This window comes from Pseudonaja textilis, unplaced genomic scaffold (assembly GCF_049901715.1).
Source record: "Pseudonaja textilis isolate UNSWEBS1 unplaced genomic scaffold, rPseTex1.2 PTEXSCF20, whole genome shotgun sequence".
NCBI classification, from domain to species: domain Eukaryota; kingdom Metazoa; phylum Chordata; class Lepidosauria; order Squamata; family Elapidae; genus Pseudonaja; species Pseudonaja textilis.
The window spans coordinates 1,657,861-1,677,675 of record NW_028262864.1 but is presented as its reverse complement, the minus strand read 5'-3'; the positions used below and the strand labels follow the sequence as shown (position 1 = coordinate 1,677,675).

General features: G+C 42.5%; 1 protein-coding gene across 5 annotated transcripts in view; it reads right to left on the bottom strand.

Moving 5' to 3' along the window:
• Nucleotides 1-19,815, bottom strand: part of LOC113452091 (cyclin-dependent kinase 12-like) — a 112,138-nt gene that overhangs the window by 22,338 nt on the left and 69,985 nt on the right. For all 5 annotated transcript variants that reach the window (XM_087918895.1, XM_087918897.1, XM_087918894.1 and 2 more), the window contains 2 exons: nucleotides 15,519-15,689; nucleotides 14,506-14,695 (listed from right to left, as the gene is read on the bottom strand). In XM_087918895.1, coding sequence (XP_087775021.1) covers nucleotides 14,506-14,695; nucleotides 15,519-15,689 — 361 coding nt within the window. The remainder of the gene's footprint in view (nucleotides 1-14,505; nucleotides 14,696-15,518; nucleotides 15,690-19,815) is intronic.

The window sequence follows — 19,815 nt, the reverse complement described above, 5'->3', positions numbered from 1 at the left end:
TGTGCCTTTATTGTGGGGGACGGGACATTTTGCCAATTCTTGTAAAAAGAGGGGAACACGAAGACCAGTGCCAGAATCTACTCCTAGCCCGTCGAGGAAACAGGGTAGGCCCGACCTCGGGGAAACCCTAGGTCGGGCACGTCTCACACCACCACCCCAAGTTGCTGAGGTGAACTCTGGCCCTCCTCAGCATTTACTGTTGGACACCCAAATTTTCTTACAGTCCCGGAAGGAGGGGATTCCAGTGGTGGCGTTGGTGGACTCAGGAGCTACTACTAGTTTTATGGACCAGGCCTTTGCAATGCACTTTGAGGTCCCATTGGTTGCTGTGGATCCACCCATCAAGGTGGAAACCATGGATGGACGTTAGTTTCGGTCTGGGCCCATTCGTTTTGCCATCCAGCCATCGCGTATGGTTATAGGGGATCACGAGGAAGCGATAAATTTCTATATCACTTCGGACCTCCATCTCCCTTTGGTTCTTGGCATGTCTTGGCTAAGGTTGCACGATCCTCTGGTGGCTTGGGCGCAGAACGCCATTTCGTTCCCAAGTCTCCAGTGTGTGGATCATTTGAGACATATCTGCACTGGCCAGGACATCGCCGCTCCTGCTGTTTCCATACCACCGGAGCTGTTGGACTTCTCCGACATTTTCAGTGAGAAGGATGCAGATCAGTTACCACCGCATCGCGCATATGACTGTCCCGTGGACCTTCTACCTGATGCCCCACTGCCCAAGGGTCGCTTATATTCCATGTCTGAGCCCGAATTGGCTGCTCTTCGGGAGTTTCTGGATAAGAACTTGGCCCAGGGATTTATCAGACCATCGTCGTCTCCCCTTTCAGCTCCTGTTCTTTTTGTAAAAAAGAAGACGGGGGAGTTACGTTTGTGGTGTGACTACCACCGGTTGAACGCCATCACGGTGAGAAATAGTTATCCTTTGCCGCTCATTCCGGAGTTGATGGAGCAGTTGCGGGAGGCTACTATTTTCACCAAGCTCGATCTTTGAGCGGCCTACAACCTGGTGCGGATGTGCAAGGGGGACGAGTGGAAGACGGCGTTTGGCACCCGATACGGACATTTTGAATACACCGTAATGCCATTTGGATTGACCAACACTCCCGCGGTTTTCCAGCATTTAATGACATTTTTAGGGACATGCTGGATCGGTTCGTGGTGGTATACCTGGACGACATTTTGATCTACTCGCGGTCCAGGGATAGTCACCTTTGTCAAGTCCGTCAGGTACTTCAACGTCTTTGGGAGCATAAACTCTATGCGAAACTGGAGAAGTATCTCTTTTTCCAGACTTCTATAGAGTTTTGGGGGCATATCATCTCTCCTGAGGGCATTGCCATGGATCCAAGGAAAGTAGAGGCCTTGTGTAGTTGGGAACCCCCTTGTCGAGTAAAGGATGTGCAACGTCTCCTGGGGTTCGCAAATTACTATAGGACCTTCATTCCGGACTTTGCCAAGCTGATGGATCCCATCACTCAGCTCCTTCGCAAGAAGGTCCCGTTCCAGTGGGGCCCCCCGCAGCAATAGGCTTTTGAGGCTCTAAAGAAAGCCTTTGTGGCTGAACCGATATTGAGGCATCCTGATCCGAATCGTCCATTTGTGGTCGAGACAGATGCCTCTAATGTAGCTATTGGGGTGGTGTTATTGCAAGCTTCAAGGGATGGCGCACCTCTTTTCCCATGCGCATATTATTCAAGGAAGCTCACAACTTCTGAGCGCAATTATACTATCTGGGAAAAAGAGTTGCTGGCTATCAAGGCTGCATTTGAGATCTGGCGACATCACCTAGAGGGGGCTTGGCACAAGGTGGAGGTTTGGACGGATCACCGTAACTTGGAACATTTGACTACTGCCAAGAAGTTGAACCAATGCCAGATCCGGTGGTCATTGTTTTTTGCAAGGTTCAACTTTTCCGTCACCTATGTTCCCAGTGGACAGAATCGGAGAGCAGGTGCACTGTCTAGAAAACCCAAATATATTGGTCCCGAGGATCCTCTTCCTCCACGAACGATGTTGCCACTGGAATCTTTGGCCGTGATTCAGGATCCGGTGGATTTGAGGGCTCGAATACGGGAGGCGCAGCGATTGGACGCGTGGTCGCAACAAAGAAGGAGGGTAGTTGGACCTGATTCCCCATGGACTTTGGAGGAGGGCTTGCTAAGACATTGGGGTTTATTGTATGTACCCACCAGGACGCTTAGAGCCCTCATCATGATGCAATGTTATGATAACCCTGCTGCTGGTCATTTTGACTTTTTACAAAACTTTGCACTTGGTCACCCGGACTTCTTGGTGGCCTCGAGTTCGACATGGTATTTTTTCCTACGTCGCTTCTTGTGTACAATGTCGACAAGCGAAAGCAGCGTCAGGTGCACCTCCTGGACTCCTTTAACCACTGCTGAATCCAGGCAGACCATGGGGAGCAATCTCCATGGATTTTCTAACGCACTTGCCCTCCTCGTCGGGTTACACGACGGTGCTCGTGGTGGTTGATATGCTTACTAAGATGGCTCATTTTATCCCTTGTCGGAAACTACCATCAGCCCGCACTACGGCCCAGTTACAGCATGTCTTCCACCTAAATGGTCTGCCGGACAGAGTGGTTTCGGATAGCGGTGTTCAGTTTACTGCTCAGTTCTGGAAACGTTTAATGACGGCATTGCAAGTACAGGTGTGTTTGGCGTCAGCGCACCATCCGGAAACTGATGGCGGGACTGAGAAAGTTATTGGCATCCTCACTCAGTATTTGAGATGTTTTGTCAACCATCGACAGAACGATTGGGTGAAATACCTCCCTTTGGCAGAATTTGCCTTTAATAACTCTCAGCATACCTACACTCGAGTAACGCTGTTCTATGCGAATGTGGGCTATCATCCATGATTCTTTCCGTTGACAATGATGGATTCCCCGGTTCCAGAAACACAAGAGTTTCTCGAGGAATTGCAGTCGGTTCACCGATTAGTGGTGCAACAATTAGAACGGGCGAAGGAAGACTACAAATGGTTTGCGGATCGTTCTCGTCGGGCGACGCCTCCGCTAGCTGTGGGTGACAAGGTGTGGTTATCCACAAGACACCTAAGGGTCGATCGCCCAATTAAGAAGTTCGGCCACCGTTTCATTGGTCCATTCCCTATTGAGGCGCTCATCAATCCTGTGGCGTATCGACTCACCCTACCACGCTCCATGCGCATTCATCCTGTCTTCCATCGTTCCCTTCTGGTTCCAGACTCCCCAGAGTGTGCTCTTCATTCTCCATCAACACCCAGTGAGGAGGCTGAAGTTGATGACTCGGTGGTCTGCATTACTGATTCTCGCTGGCTAAAGGGATGCTTCCAGTACCTCATCGGGAGGAGAGTGGATGGCTTGGAGGTTTTTTCGTGGACGGATGCTTCCACAGTTCATGCCCCAGACATTATCCGGAGGTTCCATGAAAGCTTTCCGTCGAAACCACATCCGGATCATCAGACTCGGGGGAAGGGCCCTGTGGTGAGGGATAGTGTTGTGACTCCGGGATTTGAATCTGGTCCGTCAGCAGATGTGAGCTCGAGTGAAGAGGATCTGGCACTGAGATTTGAGCCTGCATTGTTGAGTGATTTTGAAGGTAGCCAGGATGAGGAAGTGGACTTAGCTATGAGAGACGAACCTAATTTATTGAAGGTGTCCTCCCCCGAATCTCCCTCTCTGATTACACAGCAGCCGGGAAGAGATAATCAGGAAAACGTGCTAGAGGTTTCAAGTGAGGAGGAGGAGGGCTTTGAGGGATCTTGGCTTGACATGAGAAATAGACGGAGATTGAGACGTCAATCTCAATTGGGAAAGAAGCGTCAAGCCAGTGATTAATGAGACTAACACGCCCCCTTTAGGGGATAAAAGGAAACGGATTGGCTTGAGAAATTTGCCAGAAGCAAAGTGTATTGTTGGAGTGAAAGAACTGTGAAGATTCTCTGAGGCATTGTGATTTATAGGCACTTCAGGATTGCCAAAGAGATTTCAGAATTACTGCTGAGGACTGGAAAACCTCAGCAGTTAACTTTGTTGGGGTTTGTTTTTGGTTGCTTATATTTTTGGAACTTTAGAATTTTGATTGCTCACCTGTGGATACAAGTGAGACATAATATATATATACACACACACACACACACACACACACACACACATACACATATACATACACACACACACACAAACACACACACACATATATAATTTTTAAATATTAACTTTATATTTAATATAAAAAACAAAACCTTTTATATTAAATATATTAAAGCATTTTGTTGTATTAAATAGGTGCATTTCATATTAATAAAATGGAAGTTCTCCGATCATTATTTTACAAATGTATTTATCTTTTTTAAAAAATTCATATTAGTGGTCCACAGGATTTAAAATTATGAGTTTGGTGGTCCTTAAGGTCCAAAAGGTTGGCGATCCCTGCTCTATCTCATTTATGGACTGATGAGATGAGAGTGACTCTTGACAGACCAGATGGATGGGCCCGTGGCTGGATCAGTAACGAGCACAGAGCTCCACTTTGACTCAGACACCAGCAAGGTGGAGGTGGGATACTGGTATGGGCTGGTATTACTAAAGATGAGCTAGTTGGACCTTTTCAGGTTGAAGATGGACTCAAAATCAACTCCCAAACCTACTGCCAGTTTTTAGAAGACACTTTCTTCAAGCAGTGGTACAGGAAAAGGTCTGTATCTTTCAAGAAAACCATGATTTTTATGCAGGACAATGATCCATCACATGCATCGAAGTACTCCACTTCGTGGCTAGCCAGTAAAGGCCTCAAAGATGAAAGAATAATGATATGGCCCCCTCCCTCACCTGACTTAAACCCTATTGAGATCTTGTGGGCCTTTCTTAAACGGGAGATTTACGGTGAAGGAAAACAGTACACCTCTCTGAACAATGTCTGGGAGGCTGTGGTTGCTGCTGCACAAAATGTTGATTGTCAACAGATCAAGAAACTGACAGAGTCCATGAATGGAAGGCTTATGACTGTTATTGAAAAGAGGGGTGGCTATATTGTTCACTGATTTTTTTTGAAATGTCAGAAATATTTATTTGTACATTTTGATTTGTTTGTTATTCTCACTTTAACAGATGCAAATAAATGAGTGAGATGGGCAAATTTTCATTTTTCATTTAGTTGCATAATAATTCTGCACACTAATAGTTGCCCAATAATTGTGCACACATAGATAATCTCCTAAGAAAGCCAAAAATTCACTTTTACTTTCTTAATTATTCAGGTTTGAGGTTTATTTAACAGTTTGGATTGACCAAGAATTCTGTAGTTGTTCAATAATAAAATTAATCTTCCAAAATACAACTTGCCTAATAATTGTGCACACAGTATATGCTGATGTTGATCAAAAAATTTTGTTTTAAATAGTGGCAGAAAGATATATCCAAATTTATTTGACAAAATAAAACAACCAAGAATTAAATATAAGCTCCTACATGATGGTAAAGAAAGAGGTGGTCTTTGTCAGTGTATAAGGTTTATAAATTGGAATATACATGGTAACAGTTATGAGCCCAGAGTATACAGTAAGGCTGAACTGTAATTAAGCTAAAGGACAGCCTGTGTTAAAAGGAAATGAGAACAAGGTTGAGAAAGCTTGCAGGATGGCTGTTGAATTCAAGGAGAGCTCTCTGCCTGGATTGGGACAGAAGAATTATATTGTTTGGGCTGCAAAATTTGAATGCTTCCTGAAGGCTAAGGAGCTCTGGGATATTGTTATTAATCCACCCCAGGGACCATTAGGGCAGCATGATAAGGCACTGGCCTACATCATCTTAAATTTAGAAGATGAACAATGTTTGAATGTAGCTGATTTAAAGAGTGCAAATGAGGATTGGCTGAAATTGAGCAGTTGTGCATGTGAGTGCATCAGCATGCAATATTGTGCAATTATCAAGACAATTGTACAGAGCCAGGCTGCAGCCAGAAGCAAGTGTGGAGCAGCATTTGTTGCACATTTATTTATTGAGTTGGAACAGCGTGGCATGCAGATTCCTGAATCTCAGAGGGTGCTGTTGGTGTTAAACAGTCTTGATGAAACATGGAACATTTTTGAGTGCAAACCAGAACAAGACTTACAAATGGAAGCTCTTCAAGCCTGTTTGCTTTCTGAAGAAAACAAACACCATTTTAGAAAGAGCCACAAGGAGAAATTCCTGAGGCGGGGGCCCAAGGAGCAGAAAGAAAAAAGCAACAGGTAAGATGTCTGCACATTCCAAAACAACAGACAGGATTTCTGCAGAGACCAGAGTAATAGAAGAGACCAGATTACAGCCCAGCAAAGAATTTCTAAGAAGCTGTGTTTCATTTGTGGTGATAAGATTCATTTAAAGAAAGACCTTTTGCAAGGAAGAAAAACAACAGATGGACAAGCTGCTGTTGCAAAAGTTAGCTATTGTAATAGCAGAGACAAATGGTTAATAGACAGTGGGGCTAGTCAAACAATTGTTAATTCTGAATTATTTTTCAGAATGGATCAAGCTAGAGGTGGATGCAGTGGCCTTGGCAAATAGCCAGAAGGCTAAAGTCACTGGAAAAGGCAGTGTGGTGATTCCATGTCTGAAGGAAAAGTTTAGCAACATATTATGTGTGCCTGAAATGGAGCATAAATTACTGAGTATCTCTAGTCTAGACCAAAAGGGGTTTGAGACCACATTTGTAAATGGGAAGTGTCTCATAAACAGAAGTGGAAGTGTACGTGCACAGGGCATAAAGCAGGATAATCTGTATGTGTTGCAGCAGAGGTCTCCAAACTTGGCAACTTTAATACTTGTGGACTTCAACTCCCAGAATTCTCCAGCCAGCTGGCAGTTGAAGTCCACAAGTCTTAAAGTTGCCAAGTTTGGGGACCCCTGTGTTGCAGGGACAAAAGTTTCAATGTGCCCAAACATTTGGAAATGTGGCACAACATGATTCATGTGTTCATCTCTTGCACAGAAAGCTTGGCCATTCCAGCTTCAGGGTTTTGCAAAGGATGCAACAGTTTGCAGATAGTATAAACTTAAAAGGGTGTAAGGCATACTTGGACTGTGCAGTAAGTACATCATCAGAGTCCAAGGTATTCCCTGTAAGCAAGAGTAGCACGAGGCAGACAACAAGAGCTCTAGAGCTGGCACATGCAGATTTGGTAGGGCCATGCAGGCCAGTTTGGGAGGAGCTAAGCATGCACTGGTCATTGTATATGACTACAGCAGGTTTGGGTTCTGCTCTTTACTAAAGAGTAAAATAGAGGTGCTACAGAAATTTAAGCAATGGGTAAGCTTTGTAGAAAGGAGATATAAAAAACAGGTATGTCAGCTGCAAACTGACAGGTTCAGAATTCATGTCAGCAAGTTTTCAACAGTGGTTGGGAGTTAGGAATAAAACAGAGACACACAAATCCGTACACAACAGCTGAGAATGGTGTAGCTGAGAGGCGGAATGGTGTCTTACAAACAATGAAGGACTCACTACTGGAAGATTCTGGTCTGAGCAGGTCATATTGGGGTGAAGCCATGTTGACTGGTAATTATTTAGCAAATAGGCTGTGGAGTTCATCTATAAATGATACTCCATATGCAGTGTTATATGGGAGAAAGCCATCTCTGGCATATTTAAGGGTGTTTGGAAGCAATGCGTGGGTGTATATTCCAAAAGCAATCAGGAGAAAAGGTCAACCAAAGGCTAGAAAGCTCAGGTTTAAAGGCTATGAGCCTGGCTCAAAGAGCTATCGCTTTAGTGATGGGAGCAAAAGAATAGCGATTTCAAGGTTTGCTAGTTTTGCAGAGCAAAATTGGAAAAGAATTGATGGCAATTTTTGGAATGATCCACTTAGTGATGGTGACTCACTTAGTGACAGTGACTCACTTAGTGATGGTGTCAGCATTCAGGGAGGAGAAACTGAAAAAGAACTAAAAAAGAAGTCAGGAGAAGATTATGATCAGATATGAAGCCAGAGAGGGTTGAAACACAGGAGCAGTCAATGCCACACAGGTCAGAGCAATGGAACAAGGGGATTCCACCTGACAGGTATTCTGCTAGTGAAGTAAAGGCGTGTAATGTGTGATATGAGCCAAGAAACTATAAAGAAGTATTGGCACTACCTAAAATTGAACAAATAAAAAGGAAAGAAGCCATGGAGAAAGAAATGAAATCCATGGGCGAACATAAAGTGTTCACATCTATGACTCTGCCAGAGGGTTGCAAAGCCATAGGATGTAAGTGTGTGTACAAAAAGTACTACCCAACAATCAGGTACAATATAAAGCAAGATTACTGGTGCAAGGTTTTTCACAGAGAAAAATGTGCACTATGATGAGGTATTTGCACCAACAGTGAAGAGTGAAAGCATAAGGTTGGCACTAGCATTGGCAGCAGCACATGGCCATAAAATTTGGCATTTTGATATAACCACAGCATTCCACAATGCAGAATTAGAGGAAGAAATTTACATGGTTCAAGAACCAGGGTATGAAAGTAAAAAGCCTAACACGGTGTATAAATTGAACAAAGCCATCTATGGGCTGAAACAGTCAGCCGGGAATTGGAATGTCTGTTCAGATACAGCATTGAAGGGTCTTGGGTTCATGAGTTGCAAGGCTGATGGTTGCATATGTACTGGAAAGTTACAAGGTGGGGACTGTCAATTGTTAGCATTTGTGGATGATCTTTGTTTTATTGCAAAGGATTTGTCACAGAAAAAAGAATTTGCTCATCAATTAGAGAAAAAAAAATTGAAATAAAGGATTTGGGTGAAATAAAAAAATATCTCGGTGTAGACACACAAAAAACTGAGAAAGGTGGTTATATTCTCAGTCAAAAAAGGAAAATTGAACAGCGGTTGGAGAGATACAACATGAAGGATTGTAATTCTGCCCCAACACCTATGAGCACAGATTTTCATAACAGTTTGGGTGAGGACAAAAGTGAAGCCTGTGATCAGTCAGCAATAGGGAGCCTGTTATATCTGTCACAGTGGTCCAGACCAGACATAGCTTGTGCAGTAAGCATCTTAAGTCGCTTTACTGCTGCACCAACGCAATTGCATTGGATGGGTATAAAAAGGATTCTCAGGTACTTGAAGGGAACTCTGAACTTGGGTATTCCAATACAGGTATCTGAAGAACTGAAATTGAAATGTTAAGTTGACAGCAATTATGCCAATGATGTAAAAACCAAAAAGTCTAATTTTGGGATTGTGGTATTGTTTGGAAGGGCTTTAATTGTTTGGAAGTCCAGAAAACAAACAACTGTAGCCATTTCTACTGCAGAGGCAGAATTTATAGCTTTATCTGAACTTTGTTTAGAGGTAACTTAGTACAAACAGCTGTTACAGGATTTAAGTTTAAAGGTAAATGACGCTGTAACAGTGTAAGAAAATAATGCTGCTTGCATTAAAATGGCAACAGGTGAGAGTAAAGAATAGAAGCAAGCATATGGAAATTAAATATTGTAATGTCAGAGAAGCCATCAAATGTAAATTAATTAGCTTGCTTCACTGTTCTTCAGAGAACAATCTGGCAGACATGACCAAGCCATTGGGTGGAGTGCAACATCAGAAGAATATTCAGTTATTCAGTTTTATGTCTATTCCAGTCATGAAGGGAGGAGTGTCAGTGTATAAGATTCATAAATTGGAATAGACATGGTAACAGATCAGCCAATGGGGACTGTTTGGTGACCCAGTCGGCTTGGAGCCTGGGTGTGGCTTAGGTTCACTGATCTGTATATATATGAGTGCCTCTGTAATATCTTGCTTCTTCTGTGTTTGTATTGCTTCTGTGATTATGACTTCTGGATTCTGAGTTCTGGTTCTGACTTGGGTATTGTATACATGCATCATACTGTATATTAAAAGTTTATTCTATAAATGAATCCTGCTGAATTATTTACTTGTGTGCTGGTTGGATTGCTGCAAATTCTGAGTGTCTTGGTTTGCCAGACCTCAGACTGTACTATGATGCCTGTTTTTGGTATGGTTAGAAGATTGGGTAACTTTGGAAAACTCAAAGTTGTTAAACCTTGAAGGTTCTGATCTGAGATTTGGGCAGCATGCCTATTTGTGGTATGATCCAGTAAGTGATCCTGGTTTCAAGAACCATGTCATTAGTCAATCGACTGGGTGTGTATGGTCAAAGTACAAAAGAAGATTAGCTGATAAGGTGCCGTTATGGTTATCATTACACAGAAACAACTGTTGAAGAGTGGACTTTAATATTGACTGAACTGGCAGAGATGGCAAAATGAACCGTATTGATTAGTGACAATGGATTGGATAAGTTTATAAGAGACTGGAAGCAGTTTGTGGACTTTCTGCATATTAAATACAATAACTGATGGTTATCAGAGGGCTTTGAAGATTAGTTTTACTTTTGGGGTTACCTGTTGACTGTTTTATGTGTGCGTGTCAACTCATAAAATATTTCGATGGTCGTTTTAGAGTTGCCAACAGAAAGGGAGGGGGGAAAGGGGCTTGAAAGAGCAGTGCAGCAGCTTGGAAATCGAAAGTGCATTCCATACATAGTTTTTAAGAGATAGTAACTAGGTGACTGAAGTTTCTGCTGCGCAAAAATCTAACTGGAGAACATGACTGATGACTCTTGGCTATGGATGTGTCTCATTGGAAAATATGAATTATGATACACCCAGGGGGGTATGGGAAAACCAGGGTCAAGGGTGACAAGGAATTGTGTGCCTCAGAGTCGGCTACACCCAGGCAGTGCCAGACATGTTAACTCCCAATAAATCCTTTTGAAGTTTTGGAAGTTTGGCTCAAGACTCATGATTTAATTGGGGTAATAGCCAGTATCCTGACTCTGTGTGTGTGTGTGTGTGCATGGCAGAGGTGGTATTCAGCAGGTTCTGACCAGTTCTGGAGAACCGGTAGCGGAAATTTTCAGTAGTTTGGAGAACCAGCAAATACCACCTGACTGGAGATTTTACAGTATCCTTCCCCTGCCACGCCTACCAAGCCACGCCCACAGAACCGGTAGTAAAAAAAAATTGAATCCCACCACTGGTGCACGCGTGCGCACGCACACACACACACACACAAACCGAACAAATGCTGGGTTGATTGGATAGATAAACAGATTTCCACATCAGGGATATATTTTTATGTAACATAGTATTTTTATTATAATATAGATGGGAATGTTTATAATCACTTGTAGACCTATTATGTAAAGGGAAAATGCATCAGGTTTTAATATATTTTTGAGCATTCAACCAGGGTGAACTTTTTTATGTTCAATGTCAGAGTGAATGATATATTCGTCATTTTGTTATTTTTTTTGTACACATTTTTTACTTTTATTATTAGTGTCTGGTGGTTTTTAGTTTTTAGTTTTTAGTTTTTTTCTTTTTTTAATTTTGTATTTTAACTTTAAATTTAAAATTTGTGGACTGAAGAGGTCCTTTGTGGTGTGCCACAGGACTCAATACTTTCTTCACTCCTTTTCATCTACATGAAGCTGCTGGGTGAGATCATCTGCCACCATGCGATGAGGTACCACCAGTATGCTGATGAGACTCAACTTTACATCTCCAGCCCGGGTGACCCAAGCGATGCTGTTGCTGCCCTCTTGCAGTGCCTGGAGGCTGTGGGAGTCTAGATGGGAGACAACAGACTTTGGCTGAACTCTGGTAAGACCAAGTGGCTTTGGGTGCATGGAGTTCCAGGTTCTGGGACTTTAACTTCTTAAGTTCTACCGCAGACAGAGATGGTGTGCAACTTGGAGGTTCTCCTGGACTCGCAACTCCTGCTCAATGAGCAGGTGACAGTCATGGCTAGGACAGCCTTTGTTCAACTTTGTTTTGTGTACCAGTTGTGCCCTTTCCTGGACAGGGAGTCCTTGCTCTCATCGTTGAAGCCCAGGTCATCTCAGAGTTGGACTATTGCAACATGGTCTACATGGGACTACCCTTGAAGATTGTCTGGAAGCTTCAGCTGGTACAGAACACAGGCACGCAAGCAGTTCTTGGGGCTCCGCGGATGGCCCATGTCACACCGCTGTTCCATAAGCTGCACTGGTTACCAGTTTGCTTCAGGGTTCAATTCAACATGTAATCATCTTTAAAGCCCTTCATGGTATGGGTTCAGGCTATCTGAGGAACTGTCCCAGCCCAATGGGATTGGCCTGCCCCACTTGCACCAGCAGAAGAGGCATGCTGTGGACACCATTGGTCAAGGAATTTCTGCTAGCGGAGTGCAGGAGAAGAGCTTTTTCTGCTGTGGAACCCACCTTCTGAAACACTGTGCCCCCCAAGGTGAGTTCCACACCCACCCTTACCCTAACCTTACCCTTACCTACCCTAACCCTAACACTTACCCTTCCAAAAGGGCTTGAAGACCTGCCTCTGCTAACTGGCTTGGGGCCCTAATGTGGGAGCTGCATCCTAGAAGTGTTTAATGGATTAAATCAGGCCTGTCAAACTGGTGGCCCATGGGCCAAATACATCACATGCAGGCCATGCCCACCCCAGCTCAGCAAAGGCAAAAAATGTTGTGATACATCACAATCTGGCCCATGACACAATCAAGTTTTATACCCGTGGATCAGATAGACCCCACCTCCTCCCCATGCACACTTTGTTCCCTTCCTCTCCGTCTTGGTCAATTGAATTTTAACTGAATTTTAAATTTATGGTCTTTACTTATTGTTTTAGATCAGGCGTGTCAAACTCAAGGCCTAGGGGCTGGATCTGGCTCGCAGGGTGCTTAGAACTGGCCCGCGGGGCCACCCTGGAAACAGGGAAGGACCGGACTGCAGTGTCTCTGCCAGTGAAAACGGAGTTCCATTTTCTCTGGCAGAGCACTCAGGCCACCACCCTGACTCAAGTTACATCAAGCTGGCCATGCCCACCCTGGCCATGCCCACCCCGGCCCCCTGAGGTCAAACACAACCCTGATGCCCTCAATGAATCTGTTTTAGATGGTCTTTTTTTAATGACTGTAAGCCAGTTAGTCGCCTCAATGAGATAGGTGGCATAAAAGTTTAATAAATAATAAAATATATTAAATAATACATTCATGACAAATCCCCCTTTGCTGTGCAACTGTACATATGAGGACACATAGATGAGCTGGATTGGACCTTGTGCAATTGTCACTTCAATAAGACAGGTTTATGCTTGAAACACACTAATAAAAAAAATAGCAGCTAATGTTTTATTTATTTATCTAATTTATATAGCCACCCATCTCACCAAAAGTGATTCTGTGTAGCATGATTGTTTAACAGAAATGGCAACCAGCTACTTGAATGCTATTGTACAGCAAAGACAAATGTAACTCAAATGAATAGAGATATTACATAAAGCACATTTTGCCTGCTGAAATGCCACCAATGAAGCAGTCAAGTAGATCTTCATTAGAAACATGTTTCATGATACTGGTATGTTAATAAGAAAATAAATAACTTTTTCCTTTCAAAATTTTACTAGAACTGTCAAAAGAATACAGAGCAAAGATCTTCCTCAGATCTCAGGAAGGGGAAGAATAGGAAGAATGGGAAGAAGACATTTCCTAAATATACTAGACAGAACACAGAGAAATCCATCTTTCAATTCCCATACAAAGTCATCTAATCAATCCATAGAACATAGAATCATAGGGCTGGAAAAGACCTCAGAAAACTTCTAGTCCAACCCCCTGCTCAAGGCAGGAATCTTATATATCAGGGGTCTCCAACCTTGGCAAATTTAAGACTTGTGGACTTCAACTCCCAGAGTTCCTCAGCCAGCTTTGCAGCTCTGCTGGTTGAGGAACCCTGGGAGTTGAATACCACAAGTCTTAAAAGTTGCCAAGGTTGGAGACCCCTGTTATATACCATCCCAGTCAAATGGTTGTCCAGTCTATTTTTGAAAAGCTCCAATGATGGAGCCCCCACAACTTCAATTTGTCCCTACTTCTAGGTTGGATCTCTTTAATAAGCTTCCACCTATTACTTCTCATCCTGCCCTCTGGGGCTTTGGAAAATAAGTCAAACCCCTCTTCTCTGTGACAACCCCTCAAGTACTGGAAGACAGTTATCATGTCCCCCCCCCACCTGTCTCTTCAATATCACTTAGACTTATATACAACTTCACAGTGCTTTACAGCCCTCTCTAAGTGGTTTACAGAGTCAGCCTATTGCCCCCAACAATCTGGGTCCCCATTTTACTGACCTCGGAAGGATGGAAGGCTGAGTCAACCTTGAGCCTGGTGAAATTCAAACTGCCAAACTGCAGGCAGCTGGCAGTCAGCAGAAGTAGCATTCCAACCACTGCGCCACTACAGCTCTAGACATACCTAGCTCCCTTCAACCATTCACCATATGATTTAGCCTCCAGACCCTTTATAGATGATGTTGCTCTTCTCTGCACACTTTCCAGGGTCTCAACATCTTTTTTGTTTCATGGTGACCAGAACTGGACACAGTATTCCAAGTGTGGTTTCACTATCCAATACAAAATAAATTCACATCATTACCTGTTGTTTAATAAGATGTTGGAACATTTGATATCGCGATGAAGAAAGTTTTTTTTGTGACAGTAGTCCAGTCCCTCCATCAACTGCTTCATGAACGATTTTATATGGTCCTCTGAGAAATGCACCAGCCCAGATTCTAGCAATCCCATGAGGTCATGATCCATATATTCGAATACAAGATAAAATGCACCTAACAGAAAATGAAAGAGAGAAAACACCAACACTTCTATGAAGAATAAAAGTATGAACATTTAGCACATCAAATGTCCTATGAATATTCTAAGGCAAAATATGCCATAAGTAGGAAAATGTAAGTGCCATAAATTTTGCTCTGTGTAAAAAGGAGGATTCAGGATTCTATCTCCCTTAGCATTCATTATCAAGACAGTTGTGTCTACATATCTCCTTGATTAGTTTCCATCCATTGTTTCTTGTTCTGCCTTCAGGTGCTTTGGATAATAGGTTGACCCCCTCTTCTTTGTGGCAGGCCCTCAAATATTGGAACACAGCTATCATGTCACCCCTAGTCCTTTCCTTTGTTAAACTAGACACACCCAATTCCTGCAACCATTCTTCGTATTTTTTTAGCCTCCAGTCCCCTAATCTTTGTTGCTCTTTTCTGCACTCTTTCCAGAGTCTCTACATCTTTTTTATATCATGGTGACCAAAACTGGATGCAGTATTCCAGGATATCTAAATTTCTCTTCCTAAGAATAGCAACATTCCTCCCCTTAACTTTTATTAAAGTTAAGCCTACATAGTATAGAACTCCTCTCAAAATTTCATAAAAGATCCTCAAGATGAATAGGAAACTTCTAACCCAGATGTTTCTTACAAGGTAAGCCTTTGACATTCTGGCAGTTTACTCAAAATTAAAATATACCTCCTCACAATACATTGGGTATGTTTTATGTACAAAGCATGTTCATTACAGCTAAGAAAGCCAGCTGATTTGAAGCACAAGCCATAATCCCAGAATTTATTCCTAAACAATCTTCTTTGACAATGACTACCTTTGTCTTTCTTAAAATCCAGTGCATCTTGTTTGTCGGTAACAATTTCCTTCATGTTGACAACACTCTGGTGAATCAACTGTCGAAGTATCTTGATTTCACGGATAGCTGTAATAGGGAAGCCTTCCTTTTCATTGTCCAGCCTTACTTTTTTCAAAGCTACCAATTCACCTGCCAAATATAGATCACAGGAAATTTTATATATATATATATATAAAATAAATTTTATTAAACATTTTTCAACAATTTAAAAACATATTTACATTTCCAACAACATTATGACATCGTCAACATTTCTGTTCATGTATCAACTACTATGTTACTTTTATGTCTATTGTCTAACCAAGTATGCCAGGCGTCCCAGACCAAGTACTATTCTGTTTTGTTTCTATCTTTTAACTCTAGAGTCAGCCTGTCCATCTCTGCGCAGTCCAGAATTTTTTTAATACTGTCCCCTCAGATGGTACAGTTTCCTGTTTCCAATACTGTGCATACACAATCCTGGCCGCTGTTATTATATGTAAAATAATATATACATCTGTCTTGGTATGGTCTCCCCTTAGTATTCCTAATAGAAACAATTCCAGTCTGAATTCAATTCCCCCTCCCCCTGGTTATTTCCTCTATCCACTTATGAATTCTACTCCAGTAGTTTTTAACTTCCAAGCATGTCCACCACATGTGGAAGAAAGTACCCTGTTTATTTTTGTATTTCCAGCAATTTGGCCTCCTGGTTGGGAACATCTTCGCCAATCTGGCAGGAGGTAAATACCATCTATAGAACATTTTGTATATGTTTTCTTTATATGCTGCTGATAATGTTAGTTTATAATTTTTCCCCAGATTTTTCCCAGTATTCTAATTCAAAATATTTTGCCCAAACTATCATTGTTTCTGTTGTGGTTCGCCAGCAGCAGGTGCAGACGGCAGAGGTCTCTGATAGCGAGGACTCAGACAAAGGGGCCTGCGTGTGATGCAGGGATGGGGCCAGGACTATCGGAGAGTCGGGTGCTGCCTTCGGAGCTTCTGGCAGCAGTGACGCAAAAGACCACAGGGAGCCTGTGCCCAGTGCGCGCGCGCGCAGGGCTGCTCGAAGGAAAGAGCAGCTGAAGCAGCAAGGGCGACTTGGGAGTAAGGCTGGAAGGTGATGGCCCCTCCCATAAGGGATAAATACCAGCCCTCAGGGATGTGTTCTTTGCAGGAAGCAAATAAGTTCTTTAGACTCAAGAGTCCTCATTGAAGCCCTGCTTACTCCGGTTTGTTTTTGAAACTTCTATCAGTGGATATTTAATCAGTAATTTGTCTTCTGTTCTTGGCAGCTTTTTGCAACATTGAAAGGGCTTGCTTTTGATATCGGACAATTAGGTTTAAATGTCTCTTGGCTAGGAATGCACTGAATTCCCAGCGCCGCATTAAAAAAGGTTTGCTTTTATACACAGTTTATATTTGTTTAATTTGAACAAGGCTTGGGTCAGAAGTTTCTTTTATAATTTCTTCTTCCGTTTTGTAATTCAAAAGTAGACTGTATATTTTAGATATCATTTTCTCTTCTGTTCCCTGAATTATTTTATCTAATTGTTGTTGGTCTTTATAGAATCCATATTCTTTCTTATATCTTGTCTGAATTTGCACATAGGACCACCAATCAATTTCTATGCCTTGTTTTAGTTCTTGTACTGTTTTCAACCTCTTGTGTGTCAATCAATTCTTTGTATTTTCTCATTTTGTTAAGGTGCATTGCATTGGGATATACCATCGCTTCCATTGTTGACAGCCAATTAGGTATTTTAGTATAGTGGTTTTTTAAAAATTTTTTCCCATACCTGGATTAATGTGTCTCTAATCTGATGCCTGTGGAAATAGGAGTGATTTTTGTTTTTCCCTTCCCATGAGAATCCATGCCACCCTCTTTGGAGATCATGTCCCTCTATTAGTAATATTCTCTTATTGTCCAAGTTAATCCACTCTCTTATCTATGTTATGGCCGCTGTAGATCACAGGAAATATAATAATGAAAGTAATAATGGGCAAAATAAACAAGAGAAATGAAAAATATGGTCTTCTTACGGATGTCCCTCTCTGTCAATTATCTGAGGGGACACTGTCAATACAGGTAGTCAACTTAGGACTGGTTGTTTAACAACCAAAGTTACAACATACTTTTAAAAAGTTACTTACGACTTGTCCTTGGAGTTGTGACCGCTGCACACAAACCTCATGGTCATGTGATATTTCTGGCACTTGGCAACCGGCTCATATTTACAACCTGTTACACCATCCTACAATCACACAACTGTTTTTCTGGCAAAAAAAATGCCCATTTGGAAGAATGGATTTGCTTAATGACCACATGATGTGCTTAATCATGGTGACCTGCATTACAACCATTGTAAAACAGTTGTAAAATTGAGTCTGGTGACGTGGTGCCTCAACGTATGATTATGACTTATGACCAAAATTCCAGTCCCAATTTATTATTTATTTTGTATCCCGCCTTTATTATTTTTACAAATAACTCAAGGCAGCAAACATATCCAACACACCTTCCTCTTCCTATTTTTCCCCACAACAATAACCCTGTCGGATGCGTTGGGCTGAGAGAGAGTGACTAGCCCTAAGTCATCCAGCTGGCTTTCATAGCTAAGGCAGGACTTGATCTCACAGTCTCCTGCTTTCTAGCCTGGTGCCTTAACCACTAGACCAAACTGGCTCTCTTATTTCTGTTCTGTCCTAGGCCTCACCCAAAAGCACTCAGTCAATTCTGTGTCCTGGCAAAAACCTCTTTATTTACAATAATGTGAATTAGTTCATTCGCAGTCAGCCAACGGCTTGGCATACATTCTCGCGAAGATGGACTAATTATCTCAGACTGTTATCAATCCTGGAACGCTGCCCGGTAAACATTTCCACACTCACTGTTGGCAGGGAAGGCTGGGTTTACAGACCAAGGTCCACAAGGCTGGAACAAACACATGACTGAACGAGCGAGTTGTTTCCTGCAAAAGCCACCTCCCCTTTTGCTCCTCTTTTAATCCTGATGGGAGGGGCCATTCATTGTCCACCTGTTTGACTTCCGGTTTGCAAGGCTTCGGCAGCGTCAGGAATCCGCGATCATGCGCGGTTCCTGCTGCGCTCACCGCTGGAGTGTCCCCAATCCAGCCGGATTTGGGGGCTAATAGTTACCCCGTAGAGGTAACTGAAGACAGGGGAGATCCAGCAGGGGTCCGGGGGAATCGCAACCCCCCTCCTCAGCTGGCTTAACTCCCTTCTCCAAAAGCGGTGGAGCGGCGGTCAGCAATGGCCGCCACAAAGAAGCTTTCATCCAGACAAGAATGTGCAGGAGGAAGCTGAGAAAGTGAAAGTTTTTGGCTGAACCGGGATAACAAGTAACATTTAAATACCCTGGAATTTTAATTTCATCAAAGATACATTGTTCCCAACGAAGATTGGAAAAAGCGGTGGATGAAAGTTAAATGGGAAAGTTTTTTTTTTCCTCACTCTCCTTCCTTACGGTGATAGCAGATGGAAATTGGAAAAACCCGTTTAGGCACCAGCAGGTAATTAAATTTGAAATTAAAGCCAAGGGGACATTAAAGATTTCTGAACATTGGAATTTAAAAAAGATTTTTTTTTGCTATAAGTGGGAAGGGAGAGGAAAAGAATTAATTTTAAGATTTTGCTGGAGGAGGCTGCTTGGAACTTATAAGAACAGAGTTAAATTGTAACAAGACTTCTAAAAGATATACTTTGGAACTTTGCAATTGAACTGTACCCCAGGAAGAGAAAGTATAAAAAGAAGAAAGTGCTAAATGAAACAGTTTGTCTCTATTTGGATTGCTTGGTGACTTTGGGACCTTTGGAAATTATTATTTGAAAGACTAAAAACATTTGGGTTGTTTAAAAATTTTTCACAATGGCATTACTTGTTGATGAACTGAAAATGCAAATTAAAAAGCTAAAAGAGGAACAAGAAGGGAAGGGCTCTTCTGGATCTGTTTTTCATTTTTTAGAAATGGCAATTTCTACCTATCAGAAATTACAAGAACAAGAAGGTTGGGATGAAGAAGAAGAAGCCATATTTAATGAACAAACAACTTTAGCTGGGGAAGAAAAGGGAAAGAAGGGGAAGAGAATGGAGAATTGCTCCTTTCTTTTAGCAGCTCTGCCCGTGTGCAGGCTGGGAACCGGTTCCAACTGCTCCCCAGCCTCACTGCTATCTGAGCCCGAAGGTAGATGATGACTGCCAGCATGCCCTGGCCCATCTCTGCCTCTGATGCAGATCCCTTGTCCGAGCCTT